The sequence below is a fragment of the Amaranthus tricolor genome, chromosome 7 (genome assembly GCF_026212465.1).
Source record: "Amaranthus tricolor cultivar Red isolate AtriRed21 chromosome 7, ASM2621246v1, whole genome shotgun sequence".
Classification (NCBI taxonomy): Eukaryota; Viridiplantae; Streptophyta; class Magnoliopsida; order Caryophyllales; family Amaranthaceae; genus Amaranthus; species Amaranthus tricolor.
This window is the reverse complement of record NC_080053.1, coordinates 3,562,561-3,577,504: the sequence shown is the minus strand read 5'-3', so window position 1 is coordinate 3,577,504 and position 14,944 is coordinate 3,562,561. Positions and strand designations below refer to the sequence as shown.

The following is a 14,944-nucleotide window of genomic DNA, read 5'->3' as shown; positions in this document are numbered from 1 at the left end:
AGGTGGCTCTCGCTAGTGCTCATGATGCTTTGGCATCATCTTGTTTCTTTGTATTTGTACTCGGATATTGTTTTGGTGTAATATAATTATTCTTATTTCTAAAAAAAATAATAATAATAATAATAATATTCAAGTAACCAAAAAAAAAAAAAAAAAGTCAAATCGGATACTTTGTACGAGTGAACTAGAGAGGCAATGAAAAAGGTGAACAGCTAATAACATTTTAATGGATAAGCATTCATCAAACAAACAATTCGTCTTCCCAGTTCCCATGTTATCCTGTTGACGTTGTTGGTACTGGAACTGGTAGCAAACAATAGCATTGGCGACCCATGAGCTTAAGCTTTAGTTTTGAGTCTGCCTTCCTCCATCGCAACTCTATTTTGTTCTTCAAACATAACACTAATGCTCCTACCAGAACATCCAATTTCGCAGTTTTTGCTCAAGTTCCCAATCCAAAGGTATCTCCTTTTTTTTTTTTTATTTTTTTATTTTTTTATCAATCTCTCATTTCTTTGGAGTGTAGGTTAGGTTTAGGGTTCGAGAGTTGAACCCAGGTTCCTTCTGGGACTTGTGAGAGTAATACATGCTCCCGAGACCTGAGTCGCTTCTTTTTAATTCAAGTTATTTATTGATTTCAATGGTGGGCAGTTGAATGAAGAATCATTGGTGGTAGTGGGTGCTGGTGCTGCTGGAATCTATGGGGCTATTTGGGCTAAAACTGTTGCTCCCAATCTCAATGTTAGTGTGTTTGAAAAGGGCAACCCACTTTCTAAGGTATAGCTACCCCTTTTGGCTCTTTCTTATTTAGTTTCAAATTACTTTTATATCATTTGATTTTGCAACTACATAGTCCAGTGAGACCTTTTAATGTGTAGTGTAGCAATATCAAAGGCATACCATGTACTATAAAGCAGAGGATGAGACCCTGTATTTTTTCCATAACATGTTATTCCCGTTTTCTTATGTATGTCCTTGAGAAGACCCATATTTGTTGAGTCATCTTGATGGTAAAACTGCGTTTTAAATTTAACAATAACTTGTAGAAGTACATTTCAAATTGCCTTGTGAACTTCCCTGTCTCTCAATTTTCACAAATGTTAAATGTTTATGGTGCAATTCCTTCCTTTGCTCATGTTAGTTTGGGCCATGTATTGTTGTAATCTATGTGTGAAGCAGGTAAAAGTTTCTGGAGGGGGTAGATGCAATGTGACTAATGGGCATTTCCATGAAAATGTGGTAAGTAAACGGTAAAAGCTTCAAATGGCAGCCTACTTGATATGTTCACCATTTCCTTGGTATAATCATACTTAGCTTACATGTTCATGAGGCTTTAAAATTATGATATCCAGTTGGAATTATATTCATTTGCATTAATCTAAAATCTTAGCTGAAGTGGTAACTTATAGAAAATTATATTAGACTCAAGGTAGTAGTTCCTTGCATTGAGACTTTGAGAGTCATTATGGTCTTTCCTTGCATTGCTCTTGATTTTGAATGAACAATAATGAGATCATTGGAAATAAAATTTTGCTCACTGAAATTTGGACATCTGCTTCTCTTCGTAAAGCAAGATTTGAAATTGCTCTTGCAGATACTGGCAGAAAATTACCCTCGGGGAAATAAAGAATTGAAGGGATCCTTCTTTAGCATGCACGGTCCATTTGATACTATGTCATGGTTTATTGACCGTGGAGTCAAACTTAAGGTTACAAAAATTTTGTTACCTTTCATCATTTGCTTTGTTTTGTTTCCTTTCCTTTCACAAAGGTAGTAAGTACTCACTCAACACCTTTAATTTTGCAACACTTGTTTTTAGAAGGGAAGAGAAAACGGGTTGGGTCAAGCAAGTAGGGGAGTAGAGATATAGGTACAGAAAAGGTCATAAAATGGATGCGCTGCAAAATAATTAGGAAAACCAAATTAAGTAAGTGTTGCTGAATCAAGGGCAGAGGGAGTAGCTACTAGCTAACAAGATGCTTATTTTTGTGTATGAGTTTCATTTTCATTGTTGAAATTTTTATACTGCTGTCAGACTGAAAGTGATGGTCGTGTATTTCCTGTCAATAATAGCTCATCTTCAGTTGTTGATTGCCTTATGAATGAAGCAAGAAATAGAGGAGGTATGTCATCACTACTGCCCTGTCATGTTATCCATCAGTTAACTTATGAGTTTTGACTGGGTCTATTTACATTTTTTGCATGGTTGTCTTAAAGAACTTTGAAACTCTGGTAAAACTAGTTCTAGAAGTATTTGATTTAAAATCATGGAGTGACAACCATCATTATACCCAATATCCCGCCCGAAAGCAGGGTCTGGGTGAGGTAAGGTGACGGACAATCCATATCCGTACCCCCTTCACAGGGAGGACTAGAGGAAAGCGGTCGGTTTTAACCCCAAACAATAAGAGCCCTGCAAAAGGAGGATATGAGTGGCAACATTGTCTCAAGAGTGCAACTATTAGCAGAGAAAGACAACATAAGCAGAAGTTATATCTAACCAACAAAGAAAACAAATGAGAAAAAAAGAAAATAAAAACAAAAATAAAGTAAACCACGATAATTATACAAAGAAACAAAACAAAACGTGTAAGTAGCAACTAGACCCTAGGGCAGGGAGGTAACTAAAGAAACTACTAGTAGTCTAAAACATGGATCTGACGTCTCCAACTACTCCTATCCCTAGTCAGGTTCGTAGAGAGGCGCAACTCATTTAATCGTTCTTGATCTGCTCCACCCACGTTTTCTTAGGTCTTCCTCGACTTCTCTTACCCTCCACTATGATGCTTTCTACTCTTCTAACGGGGGAGTCAAAATCCTTTCTTTGCACATATCCAAACCATCTTAGCCTGCATAGTAGTCATTACAATCTTTTTTTTTTTTAATGTCTATTACTTCTAGGTTTTAAAGGGTCTATTATATGCTTTATTTTGAATATATGTTGTAGAATACTTGATTTTCTAGGATAAAAAAAATATTTTCAAGCTAACAATACACATGCAATGTCCACGAAACGAGTTGTAACACCACGAGGTACCGTGTTCGCAACATCATGTCCGTTATCGCAATTGCGACGAAAATTCTTGATTTTTGTGTATGGTAGCATCTCCTTGCATGACCTCTTTGGGCTTCTGAATAACTATTTTCATGTATGTCACAATAAAGATTTCTATGCTGCTTTAAAAGCCTATCCTTCTTGACCTAATGTTAATATTGCACTGCAAATTGTTGGAATGTATTACTTGATGCAGTTTTAGTGCAGACAGGAAAGACTGTTACTACTGCATCTATCAGTGCTTCAGGGAAGCTTGTTCTCAATATTGAAATGCGTGCATCTTCTTCTGTTAACCTTTTGGAAGCTGATTATTTGTTACTTGCTACTGGAAGCAGCAAGCAGGTTGTTTGAGTGTTAATATTATTTTCTTTACTTCATGATATTATTGTTATCTTGATGAAATGTTATTACATGTTACAGGGTTATAGTCTTGCTGGTCAACTTGGCCATTCGATTATAGATCCAGTTCCTAGCCTCTTCACCTTCAAGATCAAAGACTCCAACTTGGCTGAACTAGCAGGAGTACTAAATTTCTTATCTCCTCTATTTTTTCCCTGATTTATCATCCAATTATCTGTACATTTAATCATTGTCATTGTTGGATCTCCATCTCCCCCTGCTTTAGAGTGCATCTACTGTGTTGTTTCCTTTTCACATACCTTTATCGAATCCTCAATTCCTAACTTGGTTTAAACACTGATTAAGCTTATTTTAGGCCAAATCTATGGAAAATTTTCATTAGATCGTTGAGTTGAACACTTGAGCACATATTCACATTCGAAAAAAGTATCGACTAACAAGCGTTAGTAATATAGTTTATAGCAACTCATATGTTTTGTGGTATCTTTTTCTTCAATGCGTTTCAGTACATTAGTTAATTGTATAAAATCCCCATATATATGAGGGAAGCTATTCATAAAAGAAACGTTTTTTTAAGCAGTATAAACGGAACTTTTAAGAGTACTTGAATCGGATTGTTGAAATTATCTGCAAAAGACTCAATATTGATTAAACTTCATGTAGATAATCAAAACTCCACCTTTTTTATTATATCACCCCAATGTCATTACGTAACTCTCACTTAGGAAGGGTTTGGACCTAAGCTTTGGATAGGTGCAAACTTACCCTTTAAAAACAAAGGTTGATTGCATGAAGAATTCATAATCAAAATTAGGAGTTCAAAGAACACTATATCCATAGGATGCTTGGTCTTTGTTTTTAGCTTTTTTTGTTGAAAATTGTACTTGACTAGAAGAATGGATGTCTTTTTGTGCAAGAGAGTGTTGTACAATCTGAATGTGTTTCGAATATAGATATGGAAACTTCATTATTCTTAACTTAGAAGACAAACATGATAGATTGGTATCCCGTATCCCAATGACGGGTAAAGTAATTCTATAAAAGGAAGCTTATTAACATGTGTGTGCTCGTGCCCATCAACCTACCCATCGCTTAGGGAAAGAGGAAGACAATCGGTTATAGGATTCATTTTTGATTTTATGCCTAAACTTTTTCTGGCCTTTTTATTGTAAGGAAGTTCCCTTTGCTCTCAAGAAAATAAAATTTTCCTCTTCATCCTAGAAGGGTACCATTTGCAAGCCTGCTCTCACAATAGGACTTCAAGAAAATATTAGAAGAGTGCAAGTAGCGTCTTCTTTATTTATTTTCATACAGACTCATTTCTCTGTGTGATTTAATGTTTTTTTTGAGGTTTTGACAATAAATCCTAATTGTTACAAGTTGAAGAAAATAATTTCTAATCACCAATATCTAATTTATAGCTTTCAACTAATTAGTATGACCGAATGATGCACTTATGATCACAATTCTCTAATTAACAACATGCAATATTTTTCTCTTAGTGTCATTGTTTCATGACTATTAGTATTTCTTTTCTTCACAACTATGTTATTGCATAAGTTGTAAACTCGATGATGAGTAATGTTGTCCTTGGTGTATGTTGTGCTGAGCATTAGGGTGAGAATTGAGAAAGTAGAATAGCTGACTTCTGAAATATGGTGCGATGTTCCTAACAATTGTGTCCATGAACAACATAAGGTGGATTAAGTGCACTCATTGATTCCTAACACTTTCTAGTCTTTTTTTGGCAATTGATTTTCTTGTATTTTTTTGTCATTTAGGTTACCTTTTCCAAGGTGAAAGCTAAATTGAAACTCGACAATGGTGGAAGAAATATACCGCAACTTACACAGGCATGGCATTTGCATGATTTTTGATGTCTTGTAGTGCCATGCTTTTTGATGTCTTGTAATATTGTGATACACAATAGCTTTTCATTAGTAGACTCTAGTGATATACAACAATTAACTCATTATCAATCGCAGATTGGACCAATGCTAGTCACTCACTGGGGACTTAGTGGTCCTGTAATTCTTCGATTATCTGCCTGGTCAGCTCGTGATCTTCACAGCTCAAACTACAAGGGTATGCAGTATTTAAATTTTAAACAAATTCCTTGTGCAGTTTAACTATGTTGTCTCTCTGTGACTTGACCTTATTTAACTTCATCCAGGGACACTAGTATTAGATTTTGCACCTGATCTTCATAAAGAAGAAGTGAAGTCAATCCTCTTTAATCAGAAGAAGCATTTTGCTGTAATTAACTCTCCTCTGTAAAGCTCTGTAAGAATGTAGGATTACTATCTCTTGTTGTGAACTTTGATTCATGTTAAATTCACATTGATTCATGCTTTAATAAGGCGGTTAAGTACCATAGTAGAAAAAGAAAACCACATCGCGTCGTTGTAAAGGTTTTCAATAAAAAGACGTCTCGATATTTCCCGGATTGTAAAGGTATAAAAACCGTTTTGGGTTGTATCAAAGGATATTTCATGCTTTGGACCATTATTTAAGCGTTATGATAACCTCATCACTCCCATTAACGTGAAAAGTACCTTTTTTTCTTTACTAAAAGTGAGATGGGTGGAAAATATGATATACTTGCTTTAGAAAGTATATATAAAATGAAATATTTGGATTGGACATACTTTAATTTAAAGCCCGCTCTTAAATAAGCGATCTAATATCATTTTATTAAGGTTTCGTTTGGTTTGCTTTGAACTGGTTTGAATCATTCTGGTCTAGTATGATTGTAATTTGTAATGGAAATTAGTGTAAGAAATTTGGTTTGGTTTGAACTTTGAAGCTTTATGATTGGAAACTTTATGGTCTGATTTGTGTGATAAAGAATAAGTTCCTGAAATATGTTGAAGAGAATAAGCTATTGTTGTCTTTCAAAGCAATAATCTCCATCTCTTCCTATGCCTGTACTTCGGACTCACTATACTTTTTCTTTATCACCAGAAAGTTTAAATTTACTTGCTTGGTGTGGATTGTTTTAATTTTTAAAGGTAAAGAAATACCTTATGGTATTTGAGCGTGACTTGACTGGTACTACCATCCTTTTGGGACTTTTTTCACGGGTTACATGACTTACATTCCATTTACATTTGGAGTGGTTAAAATTGGGCATCCAATATATTGTAAAAAAGATTTTTTTGTTTGTTGTACTGAGTGATGTAATGTGACCATATTGTTCTCTTGGCTTTTCATCTTTTATTAGCTCAATTTGTTGTTCTCTTGGCATGTTGATTTGTACAGAAGCAAAAGGTGGTGAATTCGAGTCCTTCAGAATTCAGCCTTGTCAAGAGATTTTGGAAATATTTGCTTCAGCGTGAGGTAGACAATATTTCTTTTTATTCAGTGGCGGTCCCAAAATTTTGAACTCGGGGGTGCAATATTGAAAATTTGTAATGATCGACGAAATTTATATTGCTTTTTTTAGTTAAAAATTGTACTATTATAATTTATTTTTATCTTGCAAATAGGGGGTGCATTGCACCCTCTTGAACCATAACTAGGTTTGTCGTTGGCATTAATTATAGGATCCGTTTGGTTGTTGGTACTAAATGCTAGTAATTGTAATGATTTGTGATGTAAATTTTCATGAAGTGTACTGTATTATTCCCTAGGTGATGAAACTTTGATTATAAAAGCACTTTATTCACAATTATCTATTACCACCTCTCCAAATGGTTATGTATTGGAATTAAATTTGTGAAGAAAACGGGATGATTAAAGTAGAATAAGTATGACTGTAACTTGCCAAGAAAACGGGCCGATAGTGTTAATGTTTTATTTTTGATTCCTAAACCACTCAGATTCTTTGCAGGGTTTAGCTGAAGATATCTCATGGGCTTCCATTTCTAGTGTTTCATTGTCTTCAGTTGTCTCCCTTATCAAACAATGTCCATTTCACGTGACAGGAAAGGTATAAGATCCGCACTCTATCTCTTCTCTTTTTTCTCTTTTTTTGTTGTTTAGTGTCTGAGACATATTTTGCTCAAGGGCCAATTTAAAGATGAATTTGTGACTGCTGGAGGTGTTCCCTTGTCTGAGGTACTCCTCTTCCATCTATTCCCTCTTTTAATAATTTTCCTATTTTTAAATTGTAATAGTGAACTTAAGATGTGATGCTGCCTATTGTGAAGGTTTCTTTGAACACGATGGAAAGCAAAATACTCCGCAATTTATTCTTTGCTGGAGAGGTAATCCCTAGTCTTCTTTTTAAGTGTTTTTCTCAAAGTTTGTTCAACACTTGTCCGACTTATCACTCAGTTGTATCACGCTCTACAAAAAACCATAAAGATCAAAATCTTTGGCAATATGGTCGTGATACTGTCATGTGGGCGATATTTTGCATTGGAAAATCACTTATGAATGCAGTGGTGTGGTCCATATTTGTTTGAGAAAGTGAAACTATGTGTTGAATTTTTTAATGGCATTGAAAGTAGAAGAGGCTTTGTAAAAATCCCAAGCATCCCTTTGTTTTTGCAGATATTGAATGTTGATGGTGTAACCGGCGGGTTCAATTTTCAGGTATCATTCTAAACCTGTTTGTGATCTCTTTTGTCATCTCATAATAGATGTAGATTCTTCATTCTTGTGATCTTATGATGTTCCAATGACTGACCTAATACAAGATGATCCCTTTTCCTAATCATGAAACCGGAAATTGATGACGTTTTTCTTAGGTCTATGGATGGGCTAAACTTCATGGAGGAAAATTTTCATCTGAAGCTCTGATTGTATTATAGAAAAACCTTAACTAATATAGTTTAATCTTTTGCGGACTGTTTTTCATTCACATTCTATCTGATATTGGTTTATCAAATCAATCAACACACTTCCTTTTCAATTAGAATGTGTTAAAAGGCCTATAGCGTGAATATATGGAGAGATTGTTATGAGGTTCTTAGAATGTTGAACTTGATATGCAACCTGAAATGTACTTTATTTGCCTCCTCATTATCTTCATAATCAAAGATTGTTTCTACTTGATAACATTTGCTTGCACTTCTTAATATTTCTCTTCTACACACCCAACAATGATTTTCATGAAAATGGGATACACCAATTGGCTTAAGGTGGTCTAAAATTCTCATTCTTCCTGTATGGTTTTACAAAGGTCGATTCCTTCAAGCTTTTTAATACTCCTATGTTTCTATTTACGCTTGAGAGGAGCTTTTTCTTGTTTGTAAAGTTTGGAACTTGGAAATTTGGTGAGAAATCTGTCAGTTTCTCGAAGTCTTCGTGATGTATAGTGTATACATTCATTACCTTTGATGCATGTTTAATTACTGATAGAGTACATAAAATATTTTGGTGTTTCAACCGTCAGTTTAAAGCTAATGGCTTAATTGGTTTCTTAACAGTTGCTTGTATATTGAATGTGTATTTTTGTAGAATGCATGGACCGGTGGATATATTGCTGGTACAAGCATTGGAAACTTAGCAAATAGAGCCCGCCCTTTTGATTGAGAGATTCCCGCAAAACAACTCCGGCCTTGATTGCTCTATACAGCTGCGCGAGAGTTGACTGTGCCAGGATTTCGGCTTGACAATCTTTGATTATGCATTTGGCAATGTAATGAAAAGAAAATGATAAATGTTTTAAGTTTTCCAACCTCTCCCCTAGCCTCGTTGTGTCTTTTTAATTTTTTTTAAAAAGTGAAATTATTGGCACTTTTTATTATTGGGTTTATTTTATTACATTTATATTTATATTAAGTTCATATTTATTGTAATATTTTTTTGTTATGGCATATTATAATAATTTTTTAAAAATGTATTATTTTTGATCATGGATAATTGATGTTGGTCATTTGAAGTACAAATTTGTGAATTAGTGTTAGGTTGATCGGAAAGCTATCCCAAGGAAAAAGGAGAAAAAAGTATCAAATAATAGAAAAGTAAAATCAAGAAAAAGAACAACTGAAGTTGAAAGCATATTGCACGTGGAGATAGAAATGGATGACGAAAGAAAGGAGGTTGGGCGCACCTTCCATGACAACAAGCGTTATCAAACGACAATGGTTAAAATAGAGTATTATTATAGGTTAAAATATGATTTTATTACATTAATCATGATTTTAATAGTATTAAAGATAAGTTTTAAAAAATATTTATAAGATTAAATATGCATAATTTATTAAAATCTTGCTGAAAATTTTCATAGTGATACTTGATTTTGTGATAACTATTTTATAAGTAATATTCAGTGACAACTACTAACTATTTTATATAGCAATGCTTTTGTACGATGATTGAATTATTGGATAATAATTTTGCAAGCATGCAATTTCAGCACAAATTTTTTTTTACAAAATTATCAATTTCAAAAAAATAGTTAATTTCAGGCAGTATATATAATCAACAATTATTTATTCAATTAATCGATAATTATGTTGTGAGTTGTGAGTTGTGAAATATCAACCACTGTGCTAAACACAAAATGAAGTACAAAACCAAAAACTTCTTCCCTTGACCCTAAAATCATATTAGAATAATCTACTTCTCTTTCCTTCCAAGAGGAAAAGAGGAAGAACCAAAAATCTTTTCTTGTCATCAATGTCGTTTCTCAAAGCTATATAACAACCATGTTCCACACATGTTCAAACTTCAAATTACTTTTCATTATACCCAATTTTTCCTAGAATGGATAAGACATAAAGAACAATTATACCCTTGATTAATGGAACCAAATATTTAGTCTTATGGATCCTATAACAAGAATGGATAACACATAATGCCTGAATTGAACCAAATATCTCGAGCAACAAGAAAATGAACGCAAAATATTCAATTGCAGATGCAATTATAACTTTTTGAAATTTCAGCATATCATCCTTTTTAATCTTACTTTCGTCTATCATTACACCTTATAAATACCTTTATGATGGAAAAATGCTATGAAATAACATTCACAACATTCTTAGTTGTAAAAAGCGTGAGGCGCAAAAGGTCCTTAGTGCCTGCCTAAGCACAAAGCGCAGGTCGAAGACGTGAGCTTTCGACTTGTGCTTTTGGTAGGTGAGACAAAATTTTCACTAAAGCTTAAAAATCAATTTTTAGACATATAAAATACTTCAAACAACATGATATACATGTTTCACTATCAACAAGCTTGAAAACATTCATTACGCTTGTGGTAAACACCACTTTAGCACAAAACTATTATAATCAGAATATGAAGAATTCCAAAGTTATTCTTCTTTGCATGTTTTTTGTTTTTCTTAAAGATGTAACGGTTTTTTGAACTTCATATTCAAGTAAATTTGGGTTTCGAGTTTTATTCCTTTTTCGAACAAACAAGCATAAATTTATTACCCAACCTAACTAGGAGGCACACCGGACGCCCAAGACGTGAACCAAGGTGTACGCCTCTTATAATTGGCTATGCCTCACCAAGCTGAGGTGTTTTCAGCTGAGTTTCAGCTCAAGGTGCACAAGACGCAACGCGGCGTGCTTTCTTTAAAACTACGTCAACAATCTTATAGTAAAGTTCCCATCTAGTATCACCAAAACAATATACGTCAAAAAATTCGTTTAACTTTTGTCCACCAACTTCAATCGACTCTTGCCATTGCCAAGGAAAATGATGATCATATTTGGATATTTGTCCACTAACTTCAATCAACTTGTCATGGTCCATTGTAGTTCTTTTCATTATTGCAATTGCTCTTTTAAACTCCAGAATTGCTATTTGTAATTTGTTTAACTTATATATTACTTGCATTGGTATATTCCGAAGCACAAGTCATGAGCAATCATTAGGCTAGCAAAAATGGTATGCGTTATCCACATGTCTTTCAATCCAATATGGCTCATCCACAATTCTTAGAAAAAATGAAATAGATAATATAAATTATTAAAGAAAAACACGAAATAAGACAAAAATTAACTTATTTCTAAAAATAATCGTCTAATTTTCAAATTTGAGGTTTAGTTCTGTTCGCAGTTAGTAGCTGCGAACAGGTGCTTAATTTTTTAAAAATGCAAAGCTGAACTGGGAATAGGATTGTTGACTTTTTTGACCATGTTCGCAGTTACTGACTGCAAACACCATCGAGCATAATGGGCCTGTTAGTGACTGTGAACAGGGTCAAAAAAGTCAACAGTCCTGTGCGCAGTTACTAACTGCGAACAACTTCTTTGCCTTTTAAAAAAATTAAGCACCTGTTCGCAGTTAACTGCGAACAGAACTAAACCTCAAAATTGAAAATTAGACGCTTACTTTTAGAAATAAGTGGAATTTCGTCTCATTCCATGCTTTTTTTTAATAATTTATCTTGTCTATTTAAATAATTTCAATTCTTACCCGTTACCCAACCTACAATGTCAGGAATGAATGTAGTCCATTTGGAGTTTAGACTAGTCAAAGACTTGTTTCTCAACAATCTGTGTGAATACTCTTAAACAATCTCCTGGTAATGCCATCAGAAATATTTTACTAACTTAAACTAATTAACATCTGGGATGCTGACATAAACACATATATGATTATCGAATATCAAAATTCGACAAACCAATATTTGCTGGACTTTTTTTTGATATCTAACAGAAAATGCTTAAATTTATCTGGACTATCCTACTTGTACTTTTACTCTAACTGAACCGTCAAATCTGATACTTCCCCTCTCCCAATCATATGTACTATTTTATCTTGAACTTATCGATATACTATTTTAATACCGAATATATTTAATTATATTTGATTAAAAATTATAAAAATTGATGCAAATCCACAAAAGGTTCAAGCAGTAATTAATGAACCAAAAAGCAGGCATAAAGTAATGAAACTAACTAAATTGATGTAAATTGTTCGAGCAGTAATTAATCTAGAATTAATTAATCTTTGGTTCATGAAACTAACTAACTAACTTGATAAGAGAATGTAAATTGAAACTAACTAACTAACTAAAATTGATAGAATTTACATCAATTAATCTTTGGTTCAATTCTAGAATTAATTAATCTAGAATTGTTCAAGCAGTAATTTACATCAACTGAAAGATAAGAGAATTAATCAAAATTCTAGAATTATGTAAATTGGTAAGAGAATTAATTTAAATTCTAGAATTAATTAATCTTTGGTTCAATTGATTCTAGAATTAATTGAACAATTTACATAATTTACATCAATTAAATAATTAATTAATTGAACAATTGAACAATTTACATAATTGTTGTAAATTGATAAGAGAATTCATTAATCTTTGGTTCAATTGAACAATTTACATAATTTACAACAATTTACATTACAGTTGATGCAAATTCTAGAACTAATTAATTGTGTAAATTAATTGTAATGTAAATTAATTAATTAATTTAAATTAATTGTAACGTATATTAATGTAAATTATGTAAATTAATTAATTATGTGCATTAATTATGTAAATTAATTTAAATTATGTGAATTAATTAATTATGAAAATTAATTAATTATGTATATTAATGTAAATTATGTAAATTAATGTAAATCATGATAATTAATGTAAATTATGTAAATCATGTAATGTAATGTAAATTTAAAAGAGGAAAATCAATTATGTAAATTAATGTAAATTATGTAAATTATGTAATGTAAATTAATTTAATATAAATTAATTATGTAAATTATGTAAATTAACTAATTATGTAAATTATGTAATGTAAATTACGTATATTAAATTATGTAAATTAATTAATTATGTAAATTATGTAATGTAAATTACGTAAATTAAATTATGTAAATTAATTATGTAAATTATGTAATGTAAATTATGTAAATTAATTATGTACATTTAGTAATTTATGTAAATTATGTAAATTAATTTACATAATTTACATGACATAATTTACATAATTTAATGTAAATTAATTTACATTAAATTACATAATTTACATTAATTAATTAATTTACATAATTTACATTACATAATTAATTATTTACATTACATTACATTACATTACATAATTTACATTATTTTAAATTAGTTTAACTAATTATGTAAATTAATTTAATGTAAATTAATTAATGTAAATTATTTTAAATTACGTGATGTAATGTAAATTATGTAAATCATTTTAAATTATTTAAATTAGTTATGTAAATTATGTAATGTAAATTACATTAAATTAATTATGTAATGGAATGTAAATTATGAAAATTACTTTCATGTTTGCAGTTCAACATACAAAGGATATCAATTGTAATTACATAAATTATCATGTAATTATTATGTAATTTACAAAGGATATGGTTTGTAGAAGAACATTCGATTGAGACTTTGGAGAAAGTTAAATATGCTCCGCTAATAATTAATAAACTAGGTAAAGCTGCGGATTTTCAGATATGAAGAAATGTGAACACTCAAGACTGAAAGTTTAATATAGACAATAAAACTTGTAATGAAGCATTTTATTTCTTTTAACTACATAATAAAACACATTCTCAATTGGTTTATTTGATGTATCAAAAATTAATTATTTAGTTTAATTTAAAATTTAAATTCAAAATTAGATAAACATTATTGGAAAAGCGCGTGCACATAGTGCGTACCACCAACTAATGACTCGTAAAATTATCATACAAGATTGAAGATGTCATCAAAACTATTCGAAAGTGAGATGGCGCGCGTAAGGTTAAGCCACAGGCAAATTAAAATAAACGCTCCTTAAGCATTCACATTTAGTGTCAAATTATAGACGCTGAAGAGAACAAGAGAGACTAGAGAGAGAAAGAATGGATTCATTCATATCGTCTTTCTTCTAGGAACCGGCAGCACTGGCGGAGGCAACCGTGGAAGGATCATTGGAATCTCGCATTCGTACTTTTCACTCAGCCAATTGATGGCAGCTTCACTTTAATGATTTTAAAAATTTCAATCAGTTGGTTCTATTCTTCTCCTACCTTTTCTTTTATTCTGGTTCTCCTCTTTCTTCGCTGAAATTGATGAATCTTTAATTGCAGTTAGTTGTGAATTTTGCGGCTTTTTGGTGTGCACCTTGCAAATTCATGGAGCCTACTAGCAAAACCATGTCTGCTAAGTTCTCTGATACATCATGTAAATTATGTAAATTATATAATTATGTAATGTAATGTAAATTTACATAAATAGTTTTGTCTATATTAAACTTACATTACATTACATAATTATGTAATTATGTAAGTATGTAATATAATGTAAATTTACATAATGTAATGTAATTATGTAAATTTACATACATAATTTAATGTAACTATGTAATTACATTATATTAAATTATATTACATTATGTAATTAAATTTAATGTAATTATGTAATGTAATGTAAATTATGTAATGTAATTTAAATTTACTGTGACGTAATGTAATGTAAATAATTACTGTAATGTAATGTAATGTTGTAATGTAATGTAAATTTACATACATAATGTAATGTAACTATGTAATGTAATTATGTAATTACATTACATTACATTAAATACATTACATTACATTACATAATTACATTACATTATATTACATAATTACTTACATTACATACATTACATAATTACATTACA

General features: G+C 31.5%; 1 protein-coding gene across 3 annotated transcripts; it reads left to right on the top strand.

The window, feature by feature from the left end:
* The first annotated feature begins 155 nt into the window (after nt 1-155).
* On the top strand, nt 156-9,436 carry LOC130818809 (uncharacterized). 3 transcript variants are annotated; one of them, XM_057685035.1, is made up of 16 exons: nt 156-461; nt 652-777; nt 1,180-1,239; nt 1,595-1,708; nt 2,036-2,123; nt 3,252-3,397; nt 3,476-3,577; nt 5,197-5,268; nt 5,401-5,500; nt 5,589-5,671; nt 6,677-6,754; nt 7,248-7,346; nt 7,424-7,474; nt 7,567-7,623; nt 7,913-7,954; nt 8,822-9,435. In XM_057685035.1, exons 1-16 carry the CDS (start codon nt 333-335, stop codon nt 8,894-8,896), a joined length of 1,422 nt encoding a protein of 473 aa, XP_057541018.1. In that variant the 5' UTR covers nt 156-332; the 3' UTR covers nt 8,897-9,435. The 3 variants fall into 3 exon arrangements, 2 of the variants coding, with proteins under 2 accessions (XP_057541018.1, XP_057541019.1); XR_009043990.1 differs by having other exon boundaries at nt 160-461; nt 7,437-7,474; nt 8,822-8,862; XM_057685036.1 differs by lacking the exon at nt 1,180-1,239 and having other exon boundaries at nt 8,822-9,436.
* Nucleotides 9,437-14,944: the final 5,508 nt, after the last annotated feature.